Genomic DNA, 12810 nt, shown 5'->3' on the forward strand with positions numbered 1-12810 from the left:
TGGCACTTCTATGGAGGGGAGGGGAGAGGAGAGGAGGAGGGACGGAAGGAAACTCGGCCGGTGACGGAAGTCGGGAGGCGGCGCGGTACCGGCGCTTCTAGTAGCTTCCAGAGAGGCGAGGAGGAGGTGGAGGCAGCGATCGGCTTGGACGGGAGCGGACGTGGCGGTGGCGGCGGGAGCTGCTTCTTCGGGGCGCCGATGGCCAAGTGGGGAGAAGGGGACCCGCGCTGGATCGTGGAGCAGCGCGCCGATGCAACCAACGTCAATAACTGGCACTGGTGGGTGAGAGAGAGAGGACGCTGTGGGGCAGCCCCGTTCATTTCTGCTCGGCCGGCCGCTTCGCCCAAGATTCCTCGGCGTCTCTCTCTCTCTGCCTGGTGTTTTCTCCGCAGGAACCTTGGCCGGGATCCACGGGGACTTCTTCCCAAGGACGGGGCACGATTTGCATGGGCTTGAGCCCGGCGTCTCCAACCTTGGCCACTTTAAGCCTGGCGGACTTCAAACTCCCCGAATCCCCCAGCCAGCAAAGCTAACAACAAATCAAGGACAATCCCTGTATTCTGTGACAGACTTGCTCACTTGCTAGCCAGAAAGATTGTATTCCATGGATGGAGAGAAACTATGCTCTCTATAGTGCATGAGTTTCAGGTTATCTAGGGAAGCAGTTTGAGAGCAAGGAAAGCATATTAATATGACATGACTTACAAAATGTAGAAAATGAAGAATTCTGGTTACGGCAGAAGCAGAAGAGCAGTTCATTAGGGGATAGGCACTTTGTGCCTTTCTACCTTAGCACGTTGATGTATTTGTAAGAAAAGAATCTCCTTCCTAGATTATACTCATCTAGTACAATATTCTGTGACCAGAAATTGCTGGGTTATACAAATCAAATTAATTTTATTGCAGATTAATCCATTGTTGATTGGACAAACTCCATAACTACGCAGCACCTCTTTGTACAATTATAGTCTATGTGCCAGGTTCCAGTAACAAAGAGAACAACTGTTATCATCATACTGTGTAAGTTTTGTCAAGAGCTACTTTTGGTGACAGAATATTGAATTATATGAATCTTGGATTAATTTTGATCTGGTTTAAGAAGGACATTCTCTTATTGCTGAAAATAAAAATGCTTGAAAATTCTATGGATGTAGAATAGTTATTCACAATCAGTTGGCCTTGCACATTGATTTTCATGTCAGAAATTCAGGTTTTGATCTTTTCTTAGAAGAGGTAGAAGCACCAAGCAAAACCTGACTGATCTTAGAAAAAGCTAGGCCATATTTATACTTGAAAGGTATTCCCTAAGGAAATATCATAAACTCTAGAAAAAGTCATTGGCAAATTCCTCATTGTTGCCAAGGAAACAATGTTGGAGGTGTCCATGAGTCACTAGGAGTTAAGCTCAACCAAAGTGAGATTTTTATGTTTACCTGCTCACGTTGTAATTGTAATCAAAATAATGACTGTAAATTTGGCTCATTTAGCTCTTCTTACTAGTGGAAAAGGATAAATTATGAAAAAGTTTACTTATAATAATATGCGAACCAAGAGTTCTGGCTTTTTCCCATCTTAGCAAGCAAGAGGCAAACGTTGTGTTATTTCTGGCTTTCAGTTACTTCTGGTTTGGAGAAGACAGAATTGGTTTCTGGTTCACAATATACAATAAACTTCAGAAGAGTTTCTGCAGTTTATTTAGTGTCCCTGCTATTAGAAGAGAGCCACATCTTTGAACATTATGTACTATGAGACAGAATTTTTGGAAAGCCCTTATTGTGACTTCCAATATATAGTGAAAAATGAATTTTGAATAAGTTGGCAGATTCAGATAATTGTCTGACTATTGGCCAAAAACAAAATGTGCCATATTTTTTAAGGGTTGACGTGCATTAAATTACTTGGGTAAAAATACTTTTTGCAATTTAAAGAGACTATCATGTTATACACTATTTAGGGACAGCAATAGTTATCAAAACAAGGTAGGTTCCATGCAAGCATGGTTACAGATGCTGGTTGCTTCTTGCCCCTGGGAACTTCAGTCAGTCCTGTTGGCTTAGCACATTAAATGCAGACTATAGTCCATCTTTGGATAACTAGAAATGTGAGCACTACTAGTATATCATGAGGGAATTGTGGTTATTAGACTGCAGGATACCTCAAAAAAAGGAAAGAGTGAAACAACTATATTAAATAAAGTTATAGCACAGGAAATAGTAAGAGGTCCTGTAGCTTTTGAACCTAATTGCCAGTTCAGTTCCAAGGAAAACAAGTGTAGAACCATTGAGGTTGTCAGCTGTTTTTTCCATCTTTTCCTGCCTCATATTAAGCTGAGGAAGAAAGATAATGTAAGTCAACTAGTAGCAAAATTTGCAGAGGTGAACAAATTACATACTCTTGGTACAATTCAATGTAAAATACACAACACCGCATGTTTAAACACTTGAAGGACTTTATTATATATGAGCATAAGTGCAAAGTGTGTGCTATTGCACTTTTCCATTTTTCTCCGCTCTTAGGACTGAAAGAGATGCATCTAGCTGGTCCTCAGAGAAGCTGAAAACACTTTTTCTGACTGTTAGAGTTGAGAATGAAGAGGGGACTTGTGAAGTGACAGAAGTGAGCAAATTAGATGGGGAAGCCTCTATCAACAACCGCAAAGGAAAACTGATTTTCTTTTATGAATGGAACATTAAATTGTCTTGGAAAGGTGAGTTACTATTTTATTTTTATACAAGAAGACAAACATTGAATACTAGATATCACAAAATCAGAATCTCTGAAGTGTTTTCAAAGAAATACAAATGGGATTGAAGCATTTATATTCCATTTCTAGAATGCCAAAACTTGTCAAAATTTGTTGGGAAAGTGACATTGAACCAAGGTTTTAATTTAAACTATTTCTGTTTTATAGGCACCTCAAAAACAGGTGTAATATATAACGGTCATGTGGAGATTCCCAATCTTTCAGATGAAAATGACATGGATGACATTGAGGTAAACCTGATAGTTCTCAGAGCTATTTCATTGGAAAGGAACTGCAGATCTCATTACTGTTGTTTTTGGAGGATTGTGGTTCCCCTTTATTTCTCTGCTTGATTCTCTCTCTCTCTTTGTGGATTCTCTCTCTCTCTTTGTGGGTGGGATATCATAAATTGCATCATAAAGAGGTGTGCTTAAAATAGGAAATATATTTTGTTCTGCACTCGGAACAACCCATTGCATTCTGGAAGTTTTGTCAAACCGTTTTGGATTGGCCCACAATTTGACAGAAACAAAACTTGGAATGTTACCTACTTTGTTGTAGGTTTCAGCTAAAACAACATCTGGAGGGATTCCAGACTGGTTGTACAGGGCAGGGCTGTACAATGGATCACCTACTTTGTCCCCTCAGCAACTCACAGAAGAGTTTATCCCTCCTCCCCAAACTTTCCTTTGCTTTTCTTTCCTTCAGCTACCACTATCAATATACTTAGCTCTTTTTTGTTCTTAATGCCTTCTGTCTTAAAACACATTGATCTGAACTATACCTGGAACAAAAGCATTTCATATTCTGTGCAGAAGAAAACTTCGAAAACACACAGTTTCTGTTTGGGCCCAGACCTCCTAAAGGAGCAATCGTTTGCTCAGGGTGATTCCTATATGGCACAGGTGTCAAACTCGATTGGCTTTCCAGAGCTGGGGTGGGCGTGGCCGGCTCATGGGCCACCAGTTTGACACCCATGATGTATGGAATAGTTTACACATCCTTATTGCTTCTGATATACAAAAGCATAAATTGTTTTGATATTTTCTGACAAAATGATTTTACAAAGCAGTATAATATGATATATATGATAAAAGCAGACATGTTCTATTGAGACAATATATCTTTTTTTTTTTTTGCTATTCTTAGATCAATGTTGGTCTTGCAAAAGATGAACCAGATACAAACCTGCTATACTTGATGAAGCAAGAAGGTGCAAAGCAGATCAGCAACGCTATGGAAACTTACATCAGCACTCTTAAAACAGGTACCGATTGACACAAAAGGGGCTTTATGCTGAACTGTTAGCTTTTAAAAGGAAAAGAAGAATGGATATAGGAACAAAATGTTTTGTATATTAAATCATAAGAGAATTTGAGATTATATTCATAGAGCATCCTTTATAGCTTTTAGAAACTGAAAAAGTAAATAATTGAAGTTGTGATCTCTGGATACAAAAGGTGGCCTATCCCAGTTAGACACAGTGTAATAGTCCCAGTGGCTCTACAGATATTCCTAAGTTGGCTTTTTGGAGATCAGGTTTGCGTGCATTTGTTTTTAAGTTCTTGTATAGTAGTTTTCTGAACATCGGTTCTTAATATTTTTCAGAATTTACCCAAGGCATGATTCTGCCTACACTAAATGGTGAACAGTCAGAGTCACAGAATCATCCTGTGCATAAAGCAAATAAGCACAAGGTAAGCTTTAGAGTACCCAGTTTGAAATCATAGGTGTTTAGAAAGCCTAAGCAAAATTGTTTTAAAGGATTCTTTTATTGGTGCCTATTCTTAAATGGCACTCAAAAGACAAGATTTTTTTTACATTACATATTAAATAGTGTATTGTAAAGTTGTCTCGAGTTTTAAAGATTGCATTCTGGAATATATATACTATATATTCTGTGACATTAATTATTCAAATTATGTAGCTAATGCAAAAGGTGGGCTGTTTTGTATGCTATCATACAGTCTATAGCTTGCTATTGGGGACTGGTGGGTTCCAGACAGAAGCAAAATTAGTTGCAGGTTCATATCTTTGCTGCCACCACAGTTGTAAGTAACGCAGCAATTATTTTTATCCGGAGAAATTTTGGGATGGCTGTAGCTCAGAAGTGACTAAGAGGCATTTTAATTGTGTGGTGTGTGATACTGTTTTAGATTAATGAACAAGTTGCTGGCAACAGTTCTGCATCTAAATCGGTTGGAGTTAAGATTCCTACCTGCAAGATAAATTTGAAGGATATTTTCCTGACATCCCCAGAGGATCTCTACAGAGTATTCATTACCCAAGAGGTAGGTTAATAATGAACTTCCTACAGATGTTCTGTGCCATTTCTTGCCCAATATATAGGCTTTTTAGTATGGTTTGGCATCAACCTCCTTCCCCTCCTTGGGTATCCTACTTACTGTTACACTCGGAGAGCATTGATCAACTTGATAGAGCAGAAATGCCTTCAGAATATTCCAAGGAAAACAACCACTTTATGTCTTCTCAGCGTTATATTGTCTAAGAATAAAAGATCCTGATTTCCAATTCATCCTTTCCGATTTGAAAATACCATGAGAAATGAGAGGTGCTACTATTTCATCATCCATGAAACTGCTCTAATCTTCTTTAAAGGAGTCAGTGAGAGTCAGTAGATGAGTCCTTACCCGGAAGCTAGAAAATCTCATAATAGACTGGATTTTATTTTCGTAGATGGTACAAGCTTTTACTCACTCACCTGCTGTTGTGGAGGCCGATAAAGGAGGAAAATTCCAACTGTTAAATGGGAGCGTCACTGGCGAGTTCATTGAACTAGTAAGTTCACTTTGCATGTTATTTGGAAGTTGGACAGTGCCTTTCCTTTGGACAATGATCTTCTTGCCCACATGATCTCACCAAGTGTTGTAAATTGTATGAAAAAAGGCTAGTGCACCTATGTCAAATAATTAGGTAAAGATTTCCCTGTCCTGTGCCTTAGACTTAGAGTGTCTTAACTCTAGGGCACAGTGCTCATCTCTGTTTTTTGGATGAGGGAGCCAGCCTTTTCCAAAGACATTTTTCGTGGTCATATGGCCAGCATGGAATGCTAATACCCTCCCACCAAAATGGCGTCTATTAATCTACTGGCATTTGCATGCTTTAGGTGGGCAGGAGCTGAGCAAAGTAATGGGAGGTCACACTTGTGTGGAACTCGAATCTTGAACCCAAGCCTGTCAGCAGCTGACAAACTCTGTGCTTTAATTGCTGAGCCATTGTGTCCCTTTTGAAATTATTAGCATATCATAATTGCAAATATTGCATTTGACAGCCTACAAAAAGACCATACAAGATAAGCTGGAAGCAAGGTGGAGAAAGTGGGAAGGGCAATCAACAACATTTTACAATCAATGAGAAATTTAATACATTCATATTTGTGAGAGATAGGGAATTGAAACAAGTAATTTTGAGAAGAGATTAATGGGGCATATACTGTACAGAATGGAGTAAAAAGTAAAACTAGGATGTGGCATGAAAGCTTCTGGTCATAGCAAAAGAGAAGAAAAACTTGTTAAAGCAAAAAATGGCAACAAGAGATTTAAAAGATGAAACAGTATATTCACAAATGGAATTCATCAATGTTTAAGAGATAGTACTTGAACCCACTGAAGGGCACACTTATCTTGGAATAAAAAGCAAAGAGAGAAGTGGGTTTTGGGTTTTTTTGGAAAGAAAAGGGTAAATAGATTTCAAGTTGAGGGGAAGAAGAGTACCTATCTGGGCAGTGCTGGACTGCTTCATTTTGGTTGCTGGTGTATGAAGTCATACAAGAAGATGCAGGATCCCAGGTGAAATAGGGAGTATTTGGAAAGGGACATTATGCTGAATTAAAGGGAACAAGCCTGAGAAAAACCGGAGAAGTCAGCCTCCATTGAAAGAGTAAGAAAAGGAGTACAGGTGAAGATAAAATGGGGAAAGGGAAGGTGGCAGAAACTAATAAGAGAACATTAGGGAGAAACAGAGAAAGGGTTTTTCCAAGTGGCTTTCTTTCTGGCTTGCAAAGAAGTTAATTGCCAATTTTGATGTCTTCAAAGGGATTAACTGAAAATTTGTGGCTCAGAGACATTCTGATGTAGCTGTTTTTTCAGGGTTTTCTCTGAGTCCAACTATCTTTGCCTACCCTTAGAGTCATGTGGCATGTGCTTTTATTAAGGAGTGCAAAGCAAGGGGTTTCAAATCAGGTGCAGTTTTACTTTGCTGAGCAATTTGAGAGTGATGTTTTTCCTTTTCTAAGAGAAATGTTCTGCTTTAGTACTGCGTGCGTCCAGCAATTAAAGTACTCCAGAGGCACTATAGCAGGACCAGATATTTGATTTTTACCTAAGTAACACTGGCTTTCCGATGAAGTCTCCATTTTGGGATATCCACATGACTATTTCCTTGGTAAATAAATTATCTTTCTTTTTCAGGTTTCTGCAAAGCAGATTGCTATGAAATGGAGATTTAAGTCCTGGCCAGAGGGTAAGTTATTTGGCTGCAAATAATAGCAGAAGATGTCTAAGTGGAGATGATGAGATGGAGATAAAGCTATTCTGAATGCAGATAGCAAAAAAAGTGCCAGCCTCATAGAGCTTGGTTTAGATAAATGCCTTGTTCCATTCCTATGTCAGCTGCAGCTGGAAATCTCTCTCATCATAATGAAATATTGACTGCTGTAAGGTCTAAGCATTTCACAAGCTTTTTAGAGGAATTTTTTTGGAGGTAGACTTCTACAACTGTCACCAAATCAGTGTGTCATTAGTTTTCATGGATGTCCCACGATAATGCTACGTGACTGATTGTGAAATTTATTTGGCTCTCTTAGGACACTTTGCAACTATCGTATTGACCTTCATCGACAAGGGTAATGAAACAGAAGTCTGTCTAGAAGGGAAGGGCATCCCAGCCACTGAAGAAGAGAGAACAAAAGAGGGCTGGCAACGTTATTATTTTGAGGGTATTAAACAGACGTTCGGCTATGGAGCCCGATTGTTTTAATGTTGGCTACTATGGAGTCTCTTCCCAAAGATTCTGCCATGTGAACTGATTCACTTCTTGTCTGTTCTTTCTTATCCTCTGTTTCACTATTGTGACAAGCAGGATGGCCCCGAAGGCCACTGAGCAGCACCAATTCCGACCCTTCCCTGCCTGTGCAGGTCTTCTATTTCATGGGTTTCAAAGTTGGGATTCTCATAAATGTACATATACCTTGTATTGCTAAATAAACTTAACTTAAAGAAGAGGTACCAGCTCTCTTATCTGAGTAAAGAAATCAAAAGAGCTTTTAAGCAAAGGGCAGAAGAGTTCCGACTCTTCATGGATAGAGATCTTAATTCAAAAGGTATCTGAAATTTGTGGGAATTTAACTAATGGGAACATAACCATTATATTTAAAATGCATCATTATGTAAGGACAACTTTTTATTTTTACTTTTCAAAAATTGCAATTTTTGAAATGGCAAACGTATTCTAAACTCTGTTGGTGAAATTTCATGCCTAGCAGTTGATCTGCTGTCGTAGTCACATTATCTTTCAATCAGCCTAATCTCTGAGAGTAGATGTTTATAATGGAAAAAGCACTTCCCCCAAAAAATTCCATAACAGCATTTCAGGAATGTTGGAATCCAGAACAAAGACTGTATAAATCAGAAGAGAGAGAGCACATTGCCTAAAATCAGCATTCAGTTGAGAGTACAATTGTATTCCAAGAAGAGATTTTCAGAAGCAAATTTCACTTTCTTTGTTCAGAATATATTTCAACATTACAATGAGACCAGTAAGCATATCATAGCACATTAATTACACCTATAAATCTGAGGTTCCTTCAGGAAAATTGAGTTCTTGCTTGTGGGTAGGGCTACTAGTAGTTGTACATATAAAATATAAAAGTTGATTGCTTCCTTTATGTTTTTTGGGTGAGAGATTAGAAAGGAAAAAGAGAAACCGTAATATTGCTTTCTAAGCATTCAAGAGTCTGGGATAACTTAGTTTTTTATTTGATATTTTCTTTTTAATTTTTATTAAGTAAACATTAAAAACAATTGAACACAGTGCGACTTTCTTGGCATTCATTTTTGCCATACATACTATAATATAGAAATAGATATAACAGTTAATATTTCCTTTTTTCGAATGTTAATTTAACGCTGGTTACATATTCATTTCTATTTACATTGATATACATTGATATACATATTTACAACCTAGCTTCTTTTCCACCTCCTTTTTCTCCTTATAATCTTTATATTCATATCATATTTGTCCATTATCTTTCATTTTCTTTAGCCTACAAAACTTTAACTTTCGTTTCTATAAAGCATCAACAATTTTTTCTTTTCCTCCACTCCAACCATTTTGTTCCAGTATTTGGTCTTTTCTTGAACTTGCTCTGTGATAGATAGAAAATGCAAACTTGGCTTTTCTTTTAATTTTATTTGTTTATGTGAGGCAAGTTTGATCCTAAATTTAAGAATCCAAATATATAATCCAATATAGCCAAACACTGATAAGGAAAGTATTATATAGCCAAGCAAGATGTCTTGTAACTTCAAAGTTCCTCATTATTTCTCTATTAATCTTTCTGTTTTGATTTTGAAAATGATACTTTGATTTTTATAAAGTGTTGGTCCTGATAGAAAACAGCAGTTGGCCTCAAACAGTTTTAAGTTTTTGGATGACCACATGATGGCAGCAAGGCCTAATATATTAGAGGTTGAATTTATAATAATGTGTGTTTAATGCTGTCAGCTTCTTGAAACAGCTGCAGTGGGTCTAGTTTTGCTTATATTCTTACATTTTGGAAGAACAAATCAGTGATGTAAAAAAAAGGAGAGCGCAGGGTTTTAAAAGTTCAAAATCACTATCTGGAAAATTAATTTGCAGCCATTAGATAGACACCTCATTTGCAATTCTGCTGCCAGTTGATATCACTTCTCAGGTGTAAATCCAATGCATATGAATAACATGACAGATGGCTTTGTGTAATTACTGCAGTGGATTCATATGAAGACTTGTAGTAAAGGTCTCTGTACTGAAGCTGCAATGTCTGTTTAACAGAAAATATTTTTTTCAGAGTGTATTAAGACTTATACAGGTTTAATTTTTGTTCCAGGATTTGGAATGGGGGATTTTACACCTCAAAGTAATGTATATGCCCCAAAGTTGGTAGCTGTTGAGAAATTCACTCAGAACAAGAATGAATCGTGGAATTGGGGATAATTTGTGAGGGATAGGTAAAACCAAGGAGAAATGTGCTATCTCTAATACTTGCTTAAAACGAGCAAGACTTGTTCGTAAAGGTACATTCACTTGAAGTATTAATACAGGTTGACAAGAGGTTCTCCAATCAATTGCACCCTTGTCACCTCCTAAAGCGATGAAAGAATTTGCGCAAACCTCAGTTAAATGACTGATTGCATTGCAGTCAGGTTTGGGAAAGAAAGAACCTAACAATTAAATTAGACAACATTTTCATTGTACTTTTGCTTTTATCTACATTATTGTACAATTGGTCATCAGTTTTCCTCTTCCCACCCAACAAAATCATCTTCATTTTGTATTGTTAGATATTGAAAATAAGACAAAAAATATTGGTATTTGCTCACCTGTATACTTCTACAATCTGCCCCACTCCAGCGTTACTGGGATTGGTGGATTATTTTGACAGAAGGGAAGACATGATAGGGGTTTTTAGTCATCTCTGAACTCACTTAGGGCAGCTCCTTACCTTAACTTTATGAGTCCACTGTGTGCTTGCCCAAGCATAGTAGGAGTGCAGGCAGTACTTAGTCCAAGCTTTGCTTCCTGCGTTGCTTGATTAGGTTTAAAAATGTTTTGCAACCACTAGGGAGTTGCTGCTCAAGAGTTTTGAGAAGACTGCGTTAAGTTTCCCTTCAGAAGTTTTGCTGAATTTGGACACAAAAGTTAATCTAGGAAAAATATAGAAAAGCCAACAGCCTGTAAGCACTTGATAAATAAAGTGCCCTAGAAACCCATCATGTCACTTGAGAATATTTTAAGCCATTTTATTTCTGTATAGCCAATGAGGCACCCTGTGGGATCATAAAACAAATGCTGTGGTCTGCTGTATTTGTAGATACAGTATGCAAATGCTACAAAGAAAGCCTCTCCAGACAGCCTTCCCAGTAAATGGGAAAGGGGTGAGTGGGTGATCACCCTCTTAAAAAGGGTGGGGTAGCATATATTGCCCTGACCATTCAACTAACCCTCCCTGTTATTTGGCCAATTTGAAGCTTCCAGAAGGAATATAGCTGTCATTATTAGGTTTTTGAAAAGGCCAGAAAGCTGTTGGGGTTCCTTTACTCAAATTTCAGAGGTAAAAAGGCACAGGTTGGGGTGGGGTGATCTGAAATCTGTCTTAGGAAACAAATTCCAAAATTAGGAAATAAATTATGTTCTGAATACAGCAGTGCTGTCTTCCATTCTGATTTTCTAAATATGAAGGAGCAGGAGGGCAGAAAAGAGAAAACGATGTTTCGAGGCAGCTGTCATTCAGCCAACTCGCCAGCAAAATCAGAGCAAATCAATCAATGCAAAAAGTTTTACTTAACCCACAGTGAAGTTACAGCAGCTCTAATGTGCACCGGGAAACAACCGCAGTCTTTATGCAAGGCTATCATTATGGTTTGTTTCCCCATGCAAGGTGTAAACCCCGTCATTGCCTTTTCTCCAGTGACTAGAGAGGATGGTGTTTGATTTCCTTGTACGAGGTACAATGACAATAAAGTAAACCAAACTAGTTTCTTACTATCCATTTGTCTTTTTAACTTGATTCACGTTCTCTCTGATCTCTAACTTTATTTGTGTACGTGGTAGAGCTGTATCAATTTTCTAAGGCAGAAATACAGGTGACAATACTGCATTTCTCTATATTGATACTACAATATGGTTTGAGTGTTTAGTTGACTAACCATTTCTTTTGGATTTATTTTTTTGTACCAATGACACAACAAGGGCAAGACTGCTGTGGAACTATAACAGGAGGGCATAGGGGACAGCTATAATATTTGGAGCTTTTAACAATCGGCTAGAAAGAAACTTAACAGCCTGGAAAAGATCCCATTACAGCCTTTCTGCAAAGACCTTCAGCTACATAATATACGTAAATCAACTGAAAGCCATTACCCTATATCTCTTGAGAAACGCCTGATTTATAGACAAGGTTTGGGTTTCTTTTTGGGTCTGTCATCAAACTTTTCAATAGCACCTTGTTTAAATACACACCCTTTCCTAAGCAGCTGGATCTTGCTTTGTAGTCTTACAGAGAACTTTGAAATCTGATGCTGGCTACATTTAGATGCTGGCTCACACTCTTTACTTGGTCCCAATCGGGAGTGCTTTGCATTCTTAGCTGAAGGCGCCCGGTGGGGCTGACCGACCCTCACGGACAGACTAAGCTTGGCTCAGCTTCAAATGCTTGTCCCTGTGCACGGCTGCAGTCCAGCTGTGAGAATAACCTGCTTAAAGACAAACTGGTGAGGAGTGTGGCTTTCACACAAGCCTGCAGCAAAAGGCCAGCTGGATTTCTGTAGCAAAACAAATAAAAGACTTTCCTAATACAAACTGTTTCCAGCTAAAAGCCATTGGCAATGCTCCATACATATACATACATCTATTTTTCTTTTATTGGCTTCTTGGGATATCATAACCATAAAACGTGCTAAGAAAAGGGACCATATGTGTCCATCTTTGATGATGGATATTATAGAATTCAGAGGCTCGCTGTTGTCCAACACAAGAATATTAGACTGACTGGGAATAGTAGTTGATAATAACACTATTGTGAACTCTATAAATGATAGAACTGGGGTGGGCAACCTTAGACCACATGTATCATTCTTGGGCACCCTGAAGCCCATCAACATCTTAAAAGGAATGAAAATTTCACCTGTGTCATTGTTCCATCAGTCTAATCGCTTCCCTCCCCAAAGTATTTAAAAAGTATAATTTTTGGTTGTCCACAATTATGCCAGAGAATTTCCAGTTTCCAATCTAAAACTGATTAACATTTTTCATTTTCAAATGCAGAATAATGAGGCAGAAGCATA

General features: G+C 38.2%; 1 protein-coding gene across 2 annotated transcripts; it reads left to right on the forward strand.

The window, feature by feature from the left end:
* The first annotated feature begins 60 nt into the window (after nucleotides 1–60).
* AHSA1 (activator of HSP90 ATPase activity 1) lies at nucleotides 61–7985 on the forward strand. Of its 2 annotated transcripts, XM_026664359.2 has the most exons (10): nucleotides 61–278; nucleotides 907–1020; nucleotides 2517–2707; nucleotides 2912–2994; nucleotides 3893–4010; nucleotides 4352–4440; nucleotides 4900–5034; nucleotides 5441–5542; nucleotides 7174–7225; nucleotides 7569–7985. In XM_026664359.2, the coding sequence occupies exons 4-10, from the start codon at nucleotides 2980–2982 to the stop codon at nucleotides 7739–7741; spliced, it is 684 nt and encodes a 227-aa protein (XP_026520144.1). In that variant the 5' UTR covers nucleotides 61–278; nucleotides 907–1020; nucleotides 2517–2707; nucleotides 2912–2979; the 3' UTR covers nucleotides 7742–7985. The 2 variants fall into 2 exon arrangements, with proteins under 2 accessions (XP_026520144.1, XP_026520142.1); XM_026664357.2 differs by lacking the exon at nucleotides 907–1020 and having other exon boundaries at nucleotides 65–278.
* Nucleotides 7986–12810: the final 4825 nt, after the last annotated feature.

The sequence above is a fragment of the Notechis scutatus genome, chromosome 1, assembly GCF_049901735.1.
Source record: "Notechis scutatus isolate UNSWTSFEM ecotype Mainland chromosome 1, rNotScu1.2, whole genome shotgun sequence".
Lineage (NCBI taxonomy): Eukaryota > Metazoa > Chordata > Lepidosauria > Squamata > Elapidae > Notechis > Notechis scutatus.